General features: G+C 49.9%; 2 protein-coding genes across 6 annotated transcripts in view; one reads left to right on the top strand and one right to left on the bottom strand.

Moving 5' to 3' along the window:
- Window positions 1-21,876, top strand: part of CDHR3 (cadherin related family member 3) — a 59,869-nt gene that overhangs the window by 23,799 nt on the left and 14,194 nt on the right. Inside the window, exons 5-11 of the mRNA XM_011233123.3 lie at window positions 5,037-5,131; window positions 5,920-6,024; window positions 10,596-10,744; window positions 12,561-12,750; window positions 18,461-18,632; window positions 19,821-19,923; window positions 20,831-20,929. Of these exons, the coding sequence (XP_011231425.2) occupies window positions 5,037-5,131; window positions 5,920-6,024; window positions 10,596-10,744; window positions 12,561-12,750; window positions 18,461-18,632; window positions 19,821-19,923; window positions 20,831-20,929 (913 nt within the window). The remainder of the gene's footprint in view (window positions 1-5,036; window positions 5,132-5,919; window positions 6,025-10,595; window positions 10,745-12,560; window positions 12,751-18,460; window positions 18,633-19,820; window positions 19,924-20,830; window positions 20,930-21,876) is intronic.
- LOC117803391 overlaps window positions 13,004-21,876 on the bottom strand; it is a 36,692-nt gene continuing 27,819 nt past the window's right edge. For 3 of the 5 annotated variants that reach the window (XR_004627219.1, XR_004627224.1, XM_034666601.1), the window contains one exon: window positions 13,004-13,648. Coding sequence is in view for 1 of the 5 variants with exons in the window: in XM_034666601.1 (XP_034522492.1) it covers window positions 13,619-13,648 (30 nt within the window). In the remaining 4 variants the exon portion in view is untranslated. Of the gene's footprint in view, window positions 13,649-14,109; window positions 14,205-14,596; window positions 17,756-21,876 lie in introns of those variants that run through there. The other 2 variants (XR_004627228.1, XR_004627227.1) reach the window with 2 other exon arrangements.

Genomic DNA, 21,876 nt, shown 5'->3' with positions numbered 1-21,876 from the left:
AACTCCCCCACTCCACCTCCCCCGGCTCGGAAATGGCCCCCGCGCCCGCCGCGAAGCCTCCGCGGAGACTCTCGGGGACGTTAATCAGTTTCGCAGCTGGAGGCAAAGTGATCCAGTGCAGCGATTCCTCCATTAAGGAGCTTTCTCCCGGCCTTTCCATTAGGGAAGGACTTTTGCATAAAGTGAAACGTACTTTGTCTCCACCAGGGCAGACAAAGGATTAAATTAAAAGAGCAATAACCTTGCTACTAGCTGGGCTAGCAGGAGGGCAACAGGGGAAGTCATAGTCTCCCAGCCTCTGTCGTGCACGTGGCTCTGAGACTGGGGGCGAGCTGTTGTCTTTCTCTCTTCCTGGATATAAAGTGGTCGTTTCCGCTGGTGCTGGCTGGTTGGGCCTTTTCGGGTGCATTGAGCAGCCCCTTGTTTCCAGATGAGGGAAGGAGCTGAGGCCTTTGCCTGGGTCCTGGAACTCTAGTGAGAACTGAGGCCCCCTGGCCCAACCCCTGCTCCTTCCCTTCTACCTTGTTCTGGCAAATTCCTATCCTTGGTGTCCCATCCCTTGATTTCCCGAGTCACAGCATCCTTCCTGCTCTCCACATGTCTCTACCCCCACCACACACACACACACACACACACACACACACACACACGCACACCACTTGTTCAATGTCCCCTGACATCTGCCTGCTAACTCAGGAGTCTTTGCAAAACACGTTCTACTCCAGGTTCTTGTTAAAATGCTCCAGAAAGGAAAAAGCCGTCGTATTGGACAATTCCCATTCCAAATACATCACCACTGATGACTGTTCATATGTTGGGAGAGACACTTCCTGAAATAGATGGAGATTGCTGTCCTTAAGATCAATGAAGCCTGAATCAGAGACTAGGACCCAGGCTGATTATGGAAAAGGAATGACAACATGAGAGGGCAGAATCCTTGGCAGCTTTACCAGTAAAGGATTACATACCTATAGCATTTTCATTTGTAAATGTGGCTCTTCTTAAAAACATTCAAATACTTGCCTATCACCCACTTACCTCACCTTCATAACAATACCTCACAAGCCAAGCCAAGCCTTTGCTTGCAGCAGGATTTTTTTATGGGTTTTTTTTTTCTTTTTTTCTCCTAGGCACCCTTCCCTCCTTCTTCTGTCCCCCACCTCCTATCTCTGAGCTGGGATAGGGGTGGAACAGGGGAAGAAAAAGGAATTAAGACTTTTATAAAATAGTCACCTTACACTGAAAAAATGCAGTGGGAATGTGGCCCCGTATTTATAACCTGCCACAGCGGTTAGAAGATGATGTCATGGGCTGTGGGTCCTCTGGGTGGGTTTGGGGGCATGGTCTCAGGGGCTTGCTGAGCCATTGGCACTCCTGGCCTTTGGAGGCATAAGGGTCCTTCCTCCCCCCTGGACACTTGGCCCCTGGAAGCTGAAGGCTCTGTTCTTGGGAGACTGGAGGCTGAATTCTTGTCGCTTGATTCCACGGCAGGCCCAAAAGCCACGGATGGCTGCCACCCACCACAGGTTGGATCACGATTTGCCTGTGGCTCTGGCTGCCGTGAGGGAGCCCCACGGAGGTGGCGTGCTCTCCCCAGGGAGCCTGACATTTCAGGAAACTGGGCCAGCTTCCTCTAGTCCTCCTTTCTCCTGACACTAGCAACGCAATAAAGGGGGAATGGGGCCGGAAGCTGGGGCTCTGTTGTCTTCCATACTGAAGCCTTTGTGTCCCTGAGCAAACTGTAGCTGGCAAGGGGCTGCAAATAGAGAGACCTGGGGAGGCCGTAAAGGAATATTCCCAGCGGGAACACTCCAGCGCTTGTCTGACAAGCATTTGTTCACTGCATTGATCTGATTACTCAGGACTTTTTCTTAGCCAGTGGTGGAGAAGAGAGGGGCTGCAGTGGCTTCTCATTCTATTTAATTTCTGTTTTCCAAGAATGAATATCAAGGGAGCAGCTTTGATTAAACAAGCCTTTAAAAAGGGGAGAGAATGCCAGGTTTTACAGAAAGCTTTACCGAGTTGCTGGCAAATGGCCACATGACACAATATTTTTAGTCTATGGATATTATCTCCTTTCTAAGTACAAAACTGCTATTCCCATTAACACAGGCTCGTAGGTTCAGGGATAAGGAAATTAGCCTGGTGTTAAAAGAAAAAAAAAAAAAATCAGGATTCCAGGAAATCAGCCTCTTAATAAAAATGAAAAAGAAATTCCCCAGGTTCCCGATTGTATAGTGGTCCGCCCTTTCTGTCTGCTGCTGTTTCGTTTTTCTTCCTTGCTGAGATGTAGGCAGAACTGGGGGAGCTGTCAGAATCTAGCCTCGCCTTACCAAAGTAAAACACATTTTTTTTTAATTCGACAAGATTTTCATTGTTGCCATTTTGTTTTGTTTTAAGATTCTTTAAGGTGGGAACACTGGAATCTGATGGGAAATAGGCAAGAAGAAAACCCCGATATTTAACATTTAACAAATATATATTGATTGAGAAAAACATTTATTGAGCATCTATTATGTGTTAGGCACTACAGATGTAGTAACGAATAAAATGAAGCCCTTTACCTCATGGATCTTACACTCTAACCGACAGTGGTAGTTAACCTCAACTGAGGGCTTACCATGTTCCAGGCACTGTTCTAGAACTTTATGTGATAACCCCTTGGACATGCCCTATTATTATTACTTTTTGTTGCACAAGCTCTTACAGATGGAAAGTAGTAGAAACAGGGTTCAGACCCAGCAGTCTGGCTCCAGAGGCACCACACTTAATTCAACCACCCCCATTCGTGACCCTTCTATTCTAGATGGGGTTAAGTCCCCCTTCTCTGTTCCCATCATATGCTATGTTTGTCTCTCTCTGAGCACGTCTCCCACATTTCCCTTGTATGTTCCATCAGTTGCCCATCAGCTTCTGGAGAACAGGGTTTGTCTGTCTGTCACCTCTGTATCCCAAGACTTTCTCCTGTTTGAGACTAACCAGAACTGGAGACCTATCTCCTAGAGCATTAAACACATTGGAAAGGCATCCCTATCCAGGTGCATATAGTAAATGCCCCCCATGGGTCTATAAACCATGCCATTCCATAACATCCAGCTTGAGCCTCTGATCTATGGCTATGCGAGGATTCTCTGCAGGGAAGGCTCAGCTCAAAGGCACAGAACGGCTCTGCGGCTCTGCGTGTATAGGCAGCTTCTGCCCAGGCTGTGAGCTGGAGAGACAGTGGGGGGCCTTGGGATTTAAACATCATAACTTTGAGTGCTGCCAAGCTGTTTATACAATTTGGGGGGGCTGGAAGAAAGGTGTTCCTTGGTGTTGCCCAAATATTCCCCCTTAAAAATGGGTAAGAACCACTTAAGTGACCAGCAAGAAAGACTCAGTAAAGTAAGACCTACAGTAGAATGCTGTGCCATCATTAAACAGCCAGGCAGTAAGATAAGAGTTAAGAATATGGGGATGTGCTCAGACTACAAAGGAAAAGAACAAGAGAATGGAATTTTGACTAGAGCATCCTCTCAATTTGTTTGGAGGGTATCCGTTTGCATAGAAAAGAACAGAGGGCTATTCGTGAAAATCATAAGATTTTATAGGTAACTAATCTTGAGGGTTTTTTTTTTTATATTTTTCTGTCTTTCCTAATTTGTGTGTAAAAAGTATGTTTCATTACAATTAGGAAAAGAGTTAAAAACCTTATAGTGGCCCCAAATGAGATCTTTAATCTATTTTCTGTGCATTCTGTCTTCTCCTATGAGGGGCTTAGCTGCGATCACACAACATAGGAAATCGCTGGGTTGGAAGCCTTGGCTGGCGTTTCCTTTGATTCTAGACTTCAGGGGCTGTGGCTCTGATTGCAAAATTTCCACTGATTATCTGATCCAGAGATCTAAGGCCTTGAGGACAGATCATCTCTCATCCTAGTAGGAAATAACAAAACCTTCGAAACTTAAAGCCCTTTGGAACAAATGGCTATAAACACATAAGCCTTGCGTGTTGCTGTGGTGCTTCGCATTTTCCGGTGTGCCTTCTGATTTAATCCTCACAAAAACATGGAGGAGCAGTTGGTGGTATCGTCCCTATATTACAGGCAAGGAAGGGACTTGTCCCAGATCCTGTGGTAAGGACAAGAACTTGGACTGAGCTCTTCTGATCCAGGTCCTTTGCCTGCTTCGTTGATGCCATCATGGCAGCAAGGAAGCAATCTTGATGAGCACCCATGGATAGCACAGGGGTGGTCCTCCCATGGGCTGCCCTTAGTGGGCTGTGTAAATAAGCCTGTGTTCCCATCAGAGCAAGTGGGGCTAGGCAGGGGGTCACCAAGAGAGCCCGGATGGGCACTGGGAGCCATAAAGGATTAGATTCTTAACACCCCCAAGATACGGAAAGACTTGACCAGTGGCCATAAACCTGAGATCAGATTCTAAAACAGCCCTTCTGTAGCTCCAAACCAGCCCAACTTGGACTTGAGGCCCTGCTAAGTTTCTTCTCTCTCACGCCTGTCCCCTTCCTTTTCTCTCTCATCATGTCAGTGAGTGATGTTTGTGAACATTCTTGCACCCTCCTATATCATAAGTTCTTTCAGCGGTAGAGACCAGGTCTTATTTATGGTAGTATTGACCTGTTGCTTAATGCATGGTAGCCATGTTTAAATAGCGTTGGTCAAAGCCAAGACCTGGACTTAACCCCAGAAGTCATCCTGAGAAGCATAAGTGAGAACATGGTGACAGGGAGAAGGAGACTGGACTCAGAAGCACAGTGCCTAGACAGGGGGCCTTTACACTTGCTCTGTCATTGAAACAGGACCCAGTGACCAGCTCCTCAGGGTGTGGCTTCTCAGATCAGAGGCTCAGGCCAGCAGATCCAGAACTTTCTTGCTTCAAGATCCATCAAGTCTGAGAACTGTGCATTGGGCCTCATCTTGATGCATCGAGGATGTTCCATGGGCCAAGAGTATAAAATGGGAATGGAACAAACTAGTCGCCTGGCGAAAGATGAATAGGTATGCTCGGTTACATTCTTTTTCTTTCCTTGTTTTTTAGTATTTCCTGATCGTCCCCTCAGTGAACTTCAGACTGTCTCCTAATGGGACCCTCTTCTCCACAACAGAATTTGACTTCGAAGCAGGACACAAAAGGTAGCCTTTGCCAATGACCTTGCTTGAAATACCGTCTATCTGAGGGTCAAGGAGCAGGCTTGGTGCAGCCCGTGGGCAGCGAGGGAGGCCCCGAGTGTTTTGCTGCCCTCCTACTGAGTTAAGAGGGTAGTGAGCCCCCCCACGCAAGGAAGAGGGACTAAGGCAATTATCTGGAAGGACTCCTTCTCCGTCCCAAATCTTCATCTTCACATAATAAGAATGGAGGGATAGGAGAAGTCTCCCCAGGAATCTGGAGAATTGCCTCGAAGCCTTTCTGGCTTGGGAGAGGCAGCTGTCAGATCTGCTTGCTAACATCAGAGCAGCAGGGTGGAGGCGAGCAGGTGGCTGAGGAACGAGGTGAGGAGAGACCAGGGTTTGAGGATGAAAACACACAGGGTGACCTTGGCTCCTCATCTCACCAGACTGGTTCCTTGATCCCTGGCAGCCTTGGTCTCCTCACATGGGTGTAACACACGTTCGCTGGGATATTGTGAGGAAGGACACAGAGACATGGTGTACAACATGGCGGATGTGAGCAGCCATGGGGGAGATGATGGCCAGGAATAACAACTATAGGGTGAGAGAAAAGTGGAGGGGTGGGTTTGCAGAGACGAGGAAGGAAGTGCTGACATGGCAGTCCTGACTCTGCATGCTTGTCTGAAGGAGGGTGGCCAGAAAAGGGCAGACCCTTCCCTCTCTCCTCCCACCCGCCCCCATTTTTTCCCACTCCATTTTGAGGTAGTGTCAGCAAAGCCTGAGTCCCTCACTTGGGGGGGTTTCCCTGACAGTTTCCATCTGGCTGTGGGAGTCAGAGATAGCCAAGGGCTCGGAGCCTCCACAACGCTCCAGGTGAACATTGTGAACATCAACGACGAAATCCCTCGCTTCACCAGGTAGGCCTGAGGGCATGCTGGGCTCCATGGGGTGCAGCTGCCGTCTCTCCTGGGTGGCCCGGCTTTCTCAGATGCATTTAATACAACACAGAGGGATGCCCTTTGCCCTGGTCCAGAGGAGAGACAAGAGGCCTGAGATCTTCAGCGTCCTTTCTCTGAGCCTCTGGATGTCCCCCTGCCAGCTTTGCTCCCCTTTCCTCTGCACCATGGGATTGTGGGTATGGTGGGGAGTGGGGAGAGGGGCTGGACATGACAGCCCTGGGGCGGGGTGGCTGCTGGGCCTGAGTAGAAGGTAAATATAAGGCAGGTACTGTTATAATAGAGTGTTCAGCATGAATAATAGCAAAATCCTAGGGCACGCGCCATCAGTCAAGGCTCTATAAAGCCCACTCTCAGAATGGTGTCCTCTCTGACGGAGGAGAGGTCTCTTTTGATGGTGCCTAAGAAGCGTGCCCACTGCGGGGTATTCTAGATTTCTTCCTGCCGTGGTGGGTCCAGGAACGAGGTCTGGCTGTGTCTGGCAGCTCCTACATCCAGCAGGGGTGAGGAGGGTAAGTGAGTCTGGTGCAGACAGCCTCTAGGAATGGGCCTGGCAGCAGCCCAGGCACAAAGGGGAGACCCAAGCCCGTTACAGATAGGGCTACTGGAGGGGAAGATGGGATCCTGAGCCAGCGTGCGACCCTGCAAACTGCCCAGCTTCCTGGGTACCAGACTTTCCCTGCCCCAGTTGCTGAGGCGGGCTCAGGAGCCAGCCCAAGCAAACCGGCAAAATCACCTGCCTGGTAAAGTGATAGTAACTATTTCGCGAATAAATCCAGCTCCGGAGACTCCACCAACAGAAAGCCCCCGGGCCCCAGAACTACATGGAATGCTTGCAAAAGTATTCTGAGAGTGGGAGTATTAAGGCCACCCTATTCACAGGCTACGCTGCTGCCGTTTGGCCAAGCACACCACAGTTGTGCAATTCTGGATGTGCACAGTCTCCAGCCCGGTGGCTGGATGTCCACGTGGAGGAGAGAGCAGCAGACACACTCCCCATCACGCTTCCCAGCGACACCCATTACCATGGGAAGCTCGCAGGGATGAGGCAACGCGTTCCTGCCCACGGGTTCCTCCAGGAGCACAGCACGGGCAGTTTATAAATAGCTGTGACATCCCAGCCTGGGTTCAGGCTCCAGCATTCGCCGGCCCAGCGATGCAGACTCATCAGTAACCCCCGGGGGCAGGCGACGGCTACGGGGCTGGAGCCCACGCGGTCTGCCATGTCGCCCCCACGTTCCAGTCTGTGAGGTGGGGACACAGGCTAACAGGGTCGCAAAGGGGAAAGTAAGTTCTCCCAAGGGGCGAACTATCTGGTTTGGACGACGTCTTCCAAAAACAAGCAATTAGCTTCAGCACAAAGAGAACATGGCCTTGACTGGTTGCTGGGGCCCCCAGAGATGGGTCTGGAACTCTGGTTCTCCTTTCTGGTTTGAGAAATAATCCCGTTAGGCCCCATGCCAGACAGAGGGTCTGAGTGACCTTTTAACCATTTCGTACCAAATCATTAGGCTCTATGTCAAACAGCGATCCGTGGGTGATGGCAGGGATGAGTCTGCAAGAGCCTGACCCTGGAAGCACTGGGGCAGGGGGGCTGCCCTGACTTCACCCATGTGCTCAATTAGAGTCAACCTCGTCCCTCAGTCACCTGTAGTTTGCAAGCGTCTGCTCGGTTTCAAAGCAGGTACTGATTTTGAGGGCTTTCATGGTTCCCTTGAGCCATTCAGTCAGGGGCCCTGCAGCCACCTTTTCCTTCCAAATCAGTGCCAGGACAAGCCGTAAGTTCTTCAATTCAGAATTAACACAATTAAACCCTCGAACTGATTCAGCTACACTGAGCTCAAGGGTAAAGAAGAACTGCAGAATGTGGAAACAACTCTTCTGTCTTTACTAGTTGGTAAAGTCCTACAATTAATACGGCCAAAGTGAGCACTATTTCTGTCGTTGAGAGCTCACCATTTTATCCCTGGGTGGTGGCAAACATCTGAATGCTTTGTGGCCTCCCGATGTGTACTTGAGGATTCTGCTATTATGACAGTCGAGCACCTCATTATAAAAGTACTTGACTTATATTTACTCTCTACATAGCAAGCACAATGCTTGCTGCTTTGACAGAGCACTTTACCTTAGACTCTCTCCCACAGCTCGTTTCTTCTGTATTTACCTGCCATCCTTTTCAACCGGGTGCCTCGCAGTGCATACACACCTTTATGCTCCTACTGCATACTCCTTCATAACACTGAAGCCATCCTCTGGGATTCATGCCCTTCCCCGTGAGTGTGGCCACTGACCCTTGTCTCCCCCTTGCCCGGGGCCCTGGTAATCCGGGGTTATGTGTGGGATGGGCGGGGGGGGGATGTAAGTGATATCAGACCTTGACCCTATCTGGTGGCTGCAGGGCCCCTGAGTGAATAGATCATAACTGTGGGCCAAGGGTCACACCTTTATGTTAAATGATATTTTACACACACTTGGGTTTTGGGTCCCCAGGCCAAATAAACCGAAGATTTGTTGCTTTCTGCCAGGCTCACTATCAGGTGAGCCAAGGAGAGAATGGTACACCCAAGGAGACGTGTACTCGCCAGTAGCCTGACTGGTTCCCATCACAGCTCCCTGATTTCCTGGAGCTCCCGGCTGGGCCCGACGAGCCTGCAGAATGGGGTGCTGTAAACAGTTGCACTGAGGATGTTCCCTGTGGGGGGCGCTGACCTGTGCGCTGTGGGGGGTAGAGGGAGCTGCCTCCCTGGGCTTTACCCCCTGGAGGCCAGAAGCAGCCCCTGCCTCCACTTGTGACAACCAACACATTCACCCCCAACTGAGAACCGCTGTTTTAGAGGAAGGGGATTCTCCTCCCAAGGGGTCCTCTGTCCTATGACAGCCTGGGTATCTGTGGTTGTCACCTCTGGTGAATCCTTATAGGAGCTCTTCCCGAACTTTTAAAGTGCAGACAGATCCCCTGGTCATCTTGTGAAAACACCGATCTCAATGTGGCAGTCTGGAGCTGGTCTAAGCTCTGCGTTCAAATCCAGAATCCCCGGGGAGCCTGTGAAACATGCGGGGACCACACTCGGAATAACAGGGCCAAGGGGTAAAGGTAGCACAGAAGCCTTAGCAATCTCTTTGTTCAAAGTCAACGGAAGCCACTCAAAGTAACCAAAACAAAAATAGAAAGCGTTGGAAACAGAGGCTCTCCCATAACGGACACAAGGTCTTATTCTAGCTCTGGGAGCTGGTGCTACCTTCCTCTCTCCTCCGGCTCTGGGTTTGGTGCCTGCCACCCCTGCCTCCTTGGCCCCACCCTGCTTTGCCTGTTCCTCTCCCACGATGGGCCGCAGACCAGAGTCCCTGAGAAAGGGTCAGGCAAGTAAGTGCATCAATGAGCAGCCCCAGTGAGGCTGCATGGGGAAAGGTACAGAGCCCCAGGGTGGCCTCTTGGCCTGAGCGAGATTACTGTCCCCCACACTGGGGCACACCGACAGGACGTCACCTCAAGAACAGAGGGCAGACCCAGAACCCAGGCAGGAGCCCCGGTGAGCAAGGGCCTGGTCACAACCTCTGTCTGCCTGCCTGTCAGACATTGCTGGACGTTCCCTCTCCTTTCTCTCCCCTCTGGTCGCATCTACCCTACGAGGAGGACGACCCAGAACTGCAGAAAAATTCTGAGCTCACAAAATGCATGCGATCATTTAGACCTGAGATATGCTTCCCTGAAGGAAGGGAAAATCCAAACTTAGGAACCTAGTAAATCAGAGGGTGATGATTTGCCCCATTGAAATGATTTTCCCTCAGCAGAAGGATCTCCTGCAGGGTTATTCTAAACAATAAGCCTCACTTGGTGCATTCAAAATTCCTCAGTTGACCCAAGTTGTATGGTTAAAACTTTGAACCTATCTGCCTTGTTATCAGCCTGTTCCCAAAGCACTGGAGGCTGAAGGAAGATGGCTAATTTGGCGATTCGGGGGTACCTTGTAAGAAGTCACCCTTGGAGGGCAGTGACCTTGGCTTCTCCATGCAGAGACCTGACCTTAATGATAAATGCAGCTCAGGAAGGTGTACAAGTTCTGCTCCCGCAGGCAAAAACAGAGCAAAACAAAAAGACAGAGAAGAAATAAAAAGTATGTATAGTTTACTACCATAGCTTCTGGTGGCCGCCAGGGGATGGGAGTCAGGAACCTGCGTCCAGATGGATTTTTTAAATCACTCAGGGAGCTTTTGCACAAGAATTGGAAAGGGAAAAGAGGTGGCTGGATGGGCCAAGTATCCAGATCATAAGAGATGTGAACGCCCCGGCCGATCTGAATCGGAGTCAGAGGCCCAGGCCCCTGCACACGGTGGCATCGGCGGGGACGTGATCTTTGGAAATACAAAAGCCGGTCCCCCCTCCTTTCAGCTGCTGACGGCTTTCTCGGAGCATGTGGATGCAACTTCAGAAGCTCAGTGCTGTATTTAGCACTAACCAAAATATCCACCTCGCAGGCTCCACCCTCCCGTGCCCCTGAAAATGAGCTGTGTCTGCTATATTTCTGCTCCAGCCTGGCGCGCGTGTACACGATTCCTGAGGAGCTGGCTTCGGGCACCATTGTGGCCAACATCACAGCGGAGGACCCAGATGATAAAGGTTTTACCAGCTTCCTTCTCTACAGCATCACGACTGCTAACCGCTATTTCGTGATCAACCAGCGTAAGTCACACACACACACACACACACACACACACACCCTTCTGTGCATCCTTTAATCCAGCCATTTGGATTCTTTCACAAATATGTGATCTGTCTTCTGTTCTGGGGCATGCCTTTCTGTCTAGAATATCATAACTTACCAGGTAATAGATGCATTAAAAGCAGCTGATGTTAGGGGTCTGGGAAACTGAACAGGGTCCCAAGGTCACCAGCCAAATCACTCCTTCACCCCTAAAGCAGGTGGCTCTCTAACAACGGATGAGTTCACTATCCTGGGGGTACCTGGAAGTCTTCTGAAAAGAGGATCCAGACCAGTACTGTCCAAAAAATAAACAGAGCGGAAGCCACATCTGTAATTTTAAAGTCTAGTAGTCTAGTATTTTTAAAAAGCAACAAGAAACTGGTGAAATTAACTTCAATAAGGCATTTGAGTGACCCCAACATGTCCAAAATATTGTCACGAACATTAAAGTTATTAGAGACATATTTGATGTTATCATTTATTGTACCAAGTCTTTGAAGTTCGCTGTGTGTTTTATATTTACCACACATCTCAGTTTGGACTGGCCACATTTCAAGTGCTGAATGGCCCCATGTGGCTAGTGGTTACCATACTGGACTGCATCAATCTGGAGCCATCTGCTGGGCTGCTGGGAGTTATCTTCCCATCTAAGTATGTCAGGGCAGAGAAGGAGAGTTCCCCCTCCTAGAACAGCCATCTTTTATTGGGGTCTTACCATATAGCAGGTGCTCTACGAAGTGACCCACATATATTCCATTTCAAGTACTCAGCACAACCCAATGAATTATTTTAATCCACACTGTATAGATGGGGGAACTGAGGCTTAGAGAGAGACTTGGACAAAGCAAATGACTTGTCCAAGGCCTCAAAGCTTGTGAGGTGTGAAGCAGATTCAAACCGAAGACCATGACCGCAGGGACCACTCCTAGGCAATACCACCTCATAAGTTCCTATCACATCCTTCCAAAGGGCTTCACTTTACATGATGACTTTGTGGAGGCGAGCATTGGACAATCCCAGAAAGACAATGTGTTATTTGCCCCATTGGCTTTACGGCAAAGGACGCCCAGGGGGCTAAGGTCATAATTGTGCTCTATCTCTGAGCACTTTCTAGTGTGCTGTCATCAAAGACCTCACTCAGCTAACAGGGGAAGGATGGACAGCCATGGTTTAGAATTCTGTTCACTCCACTACTGCAAACGTAACTTCTAAGAAATGCAGTGGTTCTTGGAGGATATTTATTAAGACTCTGGTCGCAAGTAACAGAAATGAAGGCAAGCCAAAGCAGGCACAGAGGGAAAAAAAATAGGGGATACCTACCAACAGGGTCCTGGGGATCCCATGAGATCCAGTGGGCGGGTCACAGGAAGGGTGGGATCCGGGCCTCAGCCAGCGTCACGGTGGAGGTGCCCTCCCACCCCCACAATCCGGGCTTCCGGGCAGCGAGAGTTCGGGCCTCTGATCTGTAACTCCACCGATAACCTGACGTGTGTCTCTCGGTTACACATTCTCCAGTGAGACAACTCAGAGGGTCAAGCTGGAGTCAGCTGTCTACCAGTCTCGTCACTCTGGGCAAGGCCTGCTGCCAGGGGCCCAACCCTGAAGTTTGAGGTGAAAGTTCTGGAAGGGTCAGCCCGGGTATCCCCATCAATGTCTAACACAGGAGCTTACACGAGTTTTTAAAAATGTGTTTGTATAGAAGGTATTCTCCCTGCAAGCCAGTCCTCCACCAGAACAATCTTTCCAATTGCCTCCAAGTCTCCAAAGAGTCGTGTTCTACCTTTGCCTTCTCAGTGACCGGTACGATCCAAGTGGCCCACAGGCTAGACCGAGATGCAGGTGAATTAAGACAAAATCCCACCATTTCTCTGGAAGTTCTGGTGAAGGACAGACCCTCAGGGGGTCAAGAGAACCGCATGCAGATCACCTTCATTGTGGAGGACATTAATGACAGCCCTGCCGCGTGCACCAAGACCACCTTCAGGTATATTCACGTGCCGGGTGCCCCCCCCGCCGGTACTCGGTGGGCCTACACTTTTTGGCTTCTTTGGCAGGAACTGAAGAATCATGGGCAGCCGGGACATGCCTCAATAACAGAAGCCCACCTGAGCTGTCCGATTTCAGAGATAGGTTTTCCTTTCTTGATCCTTTTCTCTTCCCTGTCTTCATTTTCTTTCTTTTCCCTTGTTCCCCTTTTGTACTTTTGCACTCTGGCAAAAAAAAACTTGTTAGACCCTCTCTGGACTTTGCCTTTTCTTTCTTTGTTGCCACCGGTGGCAAGACGGTGCTGCTAGTTAGCAGTTATAATAGATACTCAAGACTTAGGATTAGTAGCCAGGAGCTCCCCGAGAAACACGCCACCCATAATAGGAATAAATCACACCACGTATTGACTTAAAATAAAACAAAGCCTCGAATTCACCTTACACAACTTAATTGCCGGTAAACCAAAGGCAACAAAAAGGGAGAAAATGCAGAAACAAGTTATTTTGTACATTTTGACTTATTCTTCGTGTCACAACCTCTTCGGTGTTATTTAAAAATAAAGTCCGTCGTGATTCTGCGTTAATATGCCTTTTGGCAAACAGCACTGTGTCTCTACTAGCAATTCTGTCTAAATGCCACACGAGTCGTTGCCAGGGTTGGTTTCATCTCTGTGGCTTCCCGCTTGCCAGTCTCCTGCTTCTCAGGACCGTGACGCTGGCTGAGAGCATGCCTGCTCTGGAACGAAGTTCAAGACCAGAGCATGGTCCCCTTTCAGATGTCCCCACGGAGAGAGTCATCCTCAGAGGTCACCTTTGACAGGTTCTGCAAGGCCACTTTTTAAGCTCTAGGTGACTTTGGACACAGATCTAATCCATGGTGTGGCCATGCAAGGGACCCTAGGACAAAGGACAAAGACTGTCAAGGGTTGGCAACAGAACTATGGCTTATACTTACGAATGTCTCCCCTTTTCTCAATTGGCGTGCCCAGCATGATGCTAAAAATCAGTGTGGCCTGGAGTCTGATATCGAAACAGTTAAACCCAGTTTTGAACGGACCCTATTTGCCCCCTTCGGATCCAGCTTCCAGACTTCCCCACCCTGCTCTGTGCCCCAGGGGTATGGATGTGACCTATAAGGTTATCCACTGTCTCCCTTGCCCGGCACCTTCTGGGTGGCCAATGGGAAGCCCTGGAATGAAGGGGAGAGTCAAGTCAGGGTTTTTACCCTCCTGGCTCCCTGCCTGTCAGCTGGAGAAACCCCCCCACCTTCTGCAGTAAGAGGAGGTAAGGGAGCTCCACTCTTACTAGCCCTGAGACACTGCACCATCCCTTGGGATTTCCATATACCCTGTGTGCACCTCTGTAATAGTCCCTTCACTAAACCCTTCCTAGAGTCTTCCTAACTGGTCATCTGCTTCCCGCTGAGGCCCTGATCAAGTCAGTACGAGCCTTGACCATGTGATAGGTTTCTATCCCAACCGTAACCTCAGAGTCCGTTTGATGGGTGGGGCTGGTTGCCACGGGTAGTTCGGGTTCTGACTTCTATACTATTACACGCTTAAATGGAACCCACCTCTGTCAACTGAGCCTGGGCGGTGGGGATGGAGTCAAGATGCCATGTGCAGTCCCACTTCAATTTTCTTTGACAATCTAAATCTAGCATTCTTGGGTGGCTCTAGTGGCTGGGGGCGATGTCCTGTCCTCATGCCCTGCCCTTCCAGGCCCTCCTGCTCTTTGTTCCTCCACCCTGAGAGGTGGAGGGCACGGGTTGAGGAGTAAGAACTACGGGAATCAATGACTGGCGAGGACTGTGCTGTCTCCAAGTTTCCTTGTCCATTTCCTCACCTCCCAGTCACTTCTGCTGAGTGCATACTGTGGCTTGCTGTGGTCTAGGCTCCCCCGATGTGTGGCATGACAGCTTGCAGACTGCATTCCATATTGGCTGGGAAAACCACAGTTTGATGATCTGAGACTGTCCAGGCAAGGCCGCACAGAGTCCCGATCTTGTTAATCTCTCCAAATTAGCCCTGAAGGTCAACGCCAGGCAGTAACTAGACTAATTGTACTGATTACTGAAGGTAACTCTAAACAGTGTTCAAGTCCTGCTTCTGGCTTTTCCATCTTGCAGGCATCCTGTGAAAGCCAGGATCTGAGGAGGGGCAACAAAAGGGCTCCTTCCTCTGCAGCTGCGAGAGGTGGAAATCTTTATTCCAGAAACCCAGCCTCATTTGCAAACTCCAGGGCTGGGAAACCTGACCCGGTATCGCCTGCCACCGATCCTTACCACCTTCCCCGTTCCCACCATGCCAGAGCACACGGGTGCGTCCAAATCAAACAGAACAGGACTGGTGCTACCCCCAGCTCAGACAACACGCATCCCTGGATATTTATTCCTTCTTCAGGGCTTTTGGAATGGTCCCTGCCAGGGAGTTTGGGAGAGCAGGTGCAAGAGAGGGGGAGGGCGCCAGCACCCAGTGGGTTGGAGGCAGGTGGATGCGTGCCCAGCCCCCTGCTGCCCCCGTGGGTCGCACGGGTCCTGTAGGCTCTCAGGCCAGCCTGGTGATGGAAGCAGCCCTTAGCACTGAGGCCCCCGTGGCTTTCCCAGGCTGGTGATGAATGAGCCCAGTGCCTGATGGAGGCATCAAAGGCACCATGACAGCCCCCACTCTGGTTGTAAATTGTCCTGTGCTTGGCTGAAAGCGCTCAGCAAGCTGTTTGTGAGCCAGAGGCAGGGAAGGTCAGCCGGCTCAGACTGCGGCTGGGCCAGTCACCTTTGCGCGGGGAGGGAGCATGGTCAGATGGCTGGGAGCAAGGGCAGCCAGCCTTTGAGGCTGGGCCTTGATGAATGAGGGGGAGTGGTTTTCCAACTCATGCGTTTGGGGGGAAAATAGCAAGCATCGGGGAGGGAAGAATGGCAAGACCATGCTAGGCAGCCCCGGGATGCTGAAACGAGCCCCTGGCTGCAGGAAGCAGGGTTCTTTGGATGATGCAACACTCTGGCTTCCAGAGTCGGAATCAAGGTCTGGATCCTCAAACTGTCTGTGGACCTGGAGATTCATTGCCGGAACTTACAGCCAGATTTACTAACACAGAAAAGGGAGAAGCGTGCCTGCCTGCGCCAGCTTTCTTGGACAGGTCTTGAAACCACTCTGAACCACTCTTTCTTTGCCTGTGAAATGGGGACAACAATCCAGAGCGCTTGAGGATGAGGGGATCAGAGGTAGAGCTTTTCAAGTGTTTCTTCTGTTACCACACATAGTTGGTGTTTAATAAGTGATGTCTGTTCTAAGTACTTAGGAATGAAACCACGACATGGTAGTCAAGGCAGGAACGGAAATGTTTGGACCCCAATCCCGCTGAAACAGAGGCTGTCTCTGCTGAAGAGGCACCTGTCAGAAAAAGCACTTTCCAGGAAGCAAGCCCAGTTATCCTCAGCAGCCCAACGCCCTCCTTGCTGTCAGACGTTGGTCTGCCTTCGCAGAGCCCAGAGCTCACATAAGCTGCCCTGAAGAGATGACGTGGGATATAGAAGGGACCGTAGTTTAGTGCAGAGAGAGGTGATCATGCAGAGGATTAGGCAACGTAACACATGCTAGTCTGGTGTTCTGAGAACAGGACACCAAGACAGGATAAATGTGTGAGGCTTTCGTTAGGGGACACGCCTGGGGAGAAAATGGGGAGAGGTAGACAAGGCTGAGTAAGTCATCAGACCACAACACAAGTCTGACCTCAGCGAAGGGAAGAGGGAAGGAGGGTGGGCAGAAATGTTCTAGCCTGCTGTGTAGTCTCTGGAAGGTTTGGCTAGGGCATCAAGGAGTCCTAGTGCCAGCGTCAGCCGTCATGGGACGGGAATGAGCCTGCCTTAGTATGTCTGCGACTCCAAGTTGCAGGCACGCAGCCTCACAGCATACGAAGCAATGGATTTCAGAGCACAGCAGTACAGGGTCTGTGATCAGTCACGTTCCTCGGCTGAGGGTCTTCCAGACACGTTCTCACGGCAGCCACGATGTATTTTTGTAAGACAGAAATGATTGAGGTAGACAGCAAAAACCAAACCAAACCAAACACCAGCCACAAATTCCTCTGTCTGCACCCACACCCCTTTGCAATGCGATTCTGCCGTTGCTCCCATCAAGAGATGCGTTTCTCTTTCTACTCCTTGGATCTGGACCTACCACGTCAGTTGCTTTGGCCTCTGGAACATTCACAAATGGGATGCAGCAGAGGATCAAACGGGGTGCATGCATTGGGACTTGCCGTCTTTTGCTACTTTTGGGAACCTGAGATGTCCATGCAAAGAACCTGGACCTGTCTCGTGGAGGGTTATAGACAACATGAAGCAGACACCTGCTGCCCTCCCTCCAGTAGGCATGTGATCGCGGCCATCCCAGACCAGCCAGCCGCAGCTGAACGGCCAGATAACAGAGATCGGCTGAGCCAGACTAGAACCCAGAGAACGCGTGGATAGCCCTTAGTATTGCAAGAAATAACAAGTGCCTTGTTGTAAGCCACTGCATTTTTGGGCCAGTTTGTTATAAAGCAAAAGCTAACTGACATGATTTATGTCTAGATTATAGATGGAAAACCTGAGACCTGGAGACACAATAAAGTTCCTGAATGAACTGAAGCCTAAAAGTGTTAATCACGCTTCCTCAGGGCCTCCCACACCGAGCTCGGCTGGACCAGATGGCTCCGAGCGTGGCGGCAGCTTTCCTCATTTGTGCTACTGGAGTCAACTGAGATTGGGACTCCCAAATTCAACCCTTAATAAAGCTCTGTTGGGTGAATGACACTAACATGTCAGGGGGCCCTTTTATGACGTCAAAGTCCATTAGAACACAAGTGGTGGAAATCCTGAGTTTCAAAGCGTGGGAGGTGAGGAGCTCAGGTGCCCAGTGATTTTCCCTAACCAGGTCATAAACGCCTGGCAGGCAGGGCAAGATTTCTGTTTCTCCTATATTCTTCTTCACGGCTGTGCTAGTCTCATAAGTCACCATTCACTCATTCGACAGACATTAGCGAGCATGCCAAGAACAGAGCAAAGATTTCTGTCCTCTTGGAGCTTACATTGCAGGAGGGAAGCAGGACATAAACAGGATAAATAAGTAAGTGTGTAGTAGATGGGAAAGGGTAACTGCTAAGAATTTAAAATAAAGCGGGGAGCTGGAGAGGGGCACCTGGGTGGGCTCCCGAGGAGGCAACCTTGACTGGAGATTCAAGAAAGTGAATGAGCAAGCCGGGTGGGCATTTGTGGGGAGAGCATTGCACAGCTAGTGGGATGGCCTGAGCCCTGACTTCCAGGAGCACTGGGAGAGTTCCAGGAGCACCGGGAGGCCCGATGGCGGGAGCCGACAGGAGCCTTGCAGCAGGACCTGAGTTCAGACAGGTAAGGCGAGGCAGGGCGCACACCTCCTGAAGACCCCTAGATCCAAGCGAGGACTTTGAGTGAAATAGCAGCCACTTGGGGTTTAGGAGCAGAGGAGTGGCGTGACCCGACAACGTTTTAACGGGATCCCTCCGGCTGTGTGTTAAGAAGAGTCTGACAGGAGGCAAGGGCAGAGCAGGGAACCCATTAGGCAGTGACTGCAGTCACCGTGGACTAGCTTTGAACTGAAATTAAAGCCGAGGTGTCTAGCCTAGGGCCTATGTCAGGAGGAACACTCAATCACCATTTGTTGGGGAAAATATTGAATCGTGTCTTTTCGCCAGCATTATGGTGCCTGAAAGAGCAGCCAAGGGGACGTTGCTTCTGGACCTGAACAAGTTCTGCTTTGATGATGACAGCGAAGCCCCAAACAACCGATTCAACTTCACCACGCCATCTGGAGTAGGGAGCAGCGGCAGATTTTCACAGGATCCAGCTGGCTCTGGGAAAATCGTGGTCAGTTAATGGTCATTGCATCATTGAAAGGGCATTGGGGAAGCTGGTGTAACATGCATAGTGCTTTTGCTGCCCCGTAGAGAGACATTTCCAAGGGAACTCCCTCTCAAAGCGACTGTAACTGACAAACTTAATAGTGACTCTGGTTTCCCCGTTCGCTCTTTATTTTACCCAAGTTCCGGGAATCATTTTTTCTTTGTGCCTGGGGCGCTAAGGACTGGATTCTTTCCTGCAAAGCTCACAGCTGGCCTGCCTGTTCCGTGTGCCCCTCACGTCCCGTTAGTGCCCTCTGGGTTCAAGCACTTCTGTGTACTTGAGTGCTCATCTCTGGCCCAGAGAGATGTGAGGTGAGAGAGAGGCAGCCCAGCGCCCTGACTGTGGAAGCCCTGGAGACCCAGCGGAGAGTGCGGGAGTGGGGGCGTGTAGGTGTCCCCCTCCCCGGCAGCTTCACAGGAGCATAAAAGCAGGATTGGTAAGGCGGGTGGGCCTAAAAGGCAGGTCCCAATGAGCTGTGTGAGACTTTTACCTACAGGGTTTCCCCAGAGGGTGATGGGGAAGGAGGAGAGGGAAGTGGAAGGGCAGAAGGGTCTGGGAGTGGGGGGGAGGTCTTTGCATTAGGGATAGAGAGTGGCTCACTGGGCATTCTCTCTCCACCTCCCATGCCAAGCCCTTCTTCCACCCCCAAGAAAGTCTTGCCAATTTTATACACATGTGTCAACTAAAAAATAATTTCTATTTTTTCTGTTTAGGAAATTAATACATCTTCACTGAACAGCATTACCATTCAGTGATAACCACTATTAACGTTTTGATATGTTATGGATTTTTATGTATATTCCATACATAGATGCATAGATATTTTAAATGATGGACATATCCCTGCCTATAGGATTCTATATCATGCTTCTCTTCAACTAACCTGAAGTTCTAAGCCTATGCTGTTGGGCAATAGTGCCTACTGAACATCTTTAAACATAGATTCTCTCTCCTGGTAAAGTCTTTTGAATAAATTCTCTAGCAGTGAGCAAAGGTATGGATGTAACTTGTTTAAAGCTCCTCTTATGGGCAAAATGCTTTGCAAAAAAGGTTTTGCAATTTACGTATCCCTTAACAGTACATGAAAAAGTCTCTGTTGGATTAATTAAAAGGATTGTTTATTCTGTGTAATATATCTCTGTTTTAATCTAGTTGATTGGTGATCTAGACTATGAAAATTCAAGTAATCTAGCCGCCGGCAATAAGTACACTGTGATAATCCAGGTGCAGGACGTTGCCCTTCCTTACTATAAAAGCAAGTATTATTTTGATTTATTTCATGAAGTATCTTCCTTGAGTAGCAACAGCTAAACTGTGCTAGGCAGCACTCGGTATTGGGCTAGGCATTTGTGTTCAAAAGGAGACTTCAAAAACCCTAACACTTGGGAATCAGCCCAGCCTCCTCCGGTCATTTGCCAGGCACTCTTGATCTGTCTCTGAGTCCTTTCTTCAACTAAAATCTCAAGGATCTGCGGCCCCTCTTGCCCCACCCCCCTCCAGCAGTAGGGCTCGAACACAGGACCTCCCCTTTCTTGGCTCAATTACAACACTCAGAGTCTTCTAAGGATCTTTCTGTCTGGCTTTTGTCTTGCCATTTTCCAGTGCACCCTCCACATTCTGACAGTGATTTTCAGGAAATGCAAATACCATTATATTGCTTCTTCGCTGAAAGCCCTCCGCGTGTCTCCCCGTAGCTGTCAAGTTTAAGTTCGAACTCGGACTTGGCACACAAGGACTTTCATCTCTGGCCCCTGCCTTACTCTCTGGCATCAGCTCTGGTTGCCCACCTCTAAGTTCCCCTTTTCCCCAAACTGCAGTTTCGCTGAGACGGTCATGCCGTTCTCTACCTTGGTGTCCTCACACGTGCCCCGAACTCCCTCCCCACCCCCGCACCCTCACTCCACCCTGGCCCGTTTGTGTAACTCTAAATATCCCTACAAGCCAGCTTCTCCCAGCGTCCGCAGTGACCTGCACACGTGTTCAGGCAAAGGCAGCTAACTGCTCTAAGCATCGTGAAGGCAGGACCCGCCAGGTCTTCACCTTGTATCCCCTCCATTCTGCACAGAGCCTGGGACACAGCAGCTGCTTTAAAAACGGTGAATAAACAAATGTGTCCTGAGCGGGGTGTCGCAATTTAATTTTTTTTCTATCTCTGCTTTCAGACAACATCTACATTTATATCTTCACAAAGCCTGAAAATGAGTTTCCTCTTACCTTTGACAGGCCATCCTACGTATTCGAGGTGTCAGAATTAAGGCCAGGTAAGGAGCCGACAGGGCACAGACCCCGGGGCTCTTGTGGACTCCTTCATCCACACGCGTGGTCCACAGAGCAGAAACCACCTTCAGCTCAGGGGTCCCGAGTGGCGTTGTGCAGGGCAATTCACAGCTCATTCGTGTTTACTGCATCTCTCATTTCTTTTGAAATTGTCCTCGCTGCTGAGGAGCTCTTCAGGTGAAACCTAGATTTTGAAAACTGTTGTTTAAGCTGCGTTTCTCCGAACCCCTGATTGCTTCCTTGTCTGCATGCCTGATTCTGCTCATCTTCCCTTTCTGTGGCCTAAGTTTTCCCTCGGTCTCCACTGTGATTTTTATCCCACTTGTGCAGAGAATTGAAATTTAAAAATAGAGAACGGATTTCCCATTTGTAGATCTCCTTCATTTAAAAACAAAATAAGGACATTTTCTCGCCCTTAACGGGATTCCCTGGAGGCCTCTTGTGCCTTCTGCTGACAACTCGATTTCGGGTAGGTTCTTCCCCTCTTTCAGCTTCTCCCCATCTCCCCTGACTTCAAGGTGGGACCATTAACTCTAGTATCATCACACTTCAGGCCCGCTTTTGATCCTTTACTCATGGATACGTCCTCTTCTCTGTTCAACCAAGCAACCAACCCAAACACTCCCTCTAAAATGATCTTCTCTCCATGTTATTTTCTGTCTTGCGGATGGTCTCCATTTCCTGGCCTGAAGGTTTAAACAAAGCACCAGAAGAGGCTCTGAGGAGAATGTTTTTAATTCCTTATACCTTATCCAGTGAATAACACATGCAGCAGGGATTGGGTTCTTATTCTTCACAGATCTTTTCACGATTAGCGATCACCTACTTTGGGTCAAGCACTTAGTGCTGGGGCTATACAACGAAATAAGAGGTTCCTGCCCTACAGGAGTGCGTGAGAAAGACCCACGGAAGAAGCCAGCCAGAACTCCAG

This window comes from Ailuropoda melanoleuca, chromosome 1, assembly GCF_002007445.2.
Source record: "Ailuropoda melanoleuca isolate Jingjing chromosome 1, ASM200744v2, whole genome shotgun sequence".
Classification (NCBI taxonomy): Eukaryota; Metazoa; Chordata; class Mammalia; order Carnivora; family Ursidae; genus Ailuropoda; species Ailuropoda melanoleuca.
This window is presented reverse-complemented; position numbering and strand designations above follow the sequence as displayed.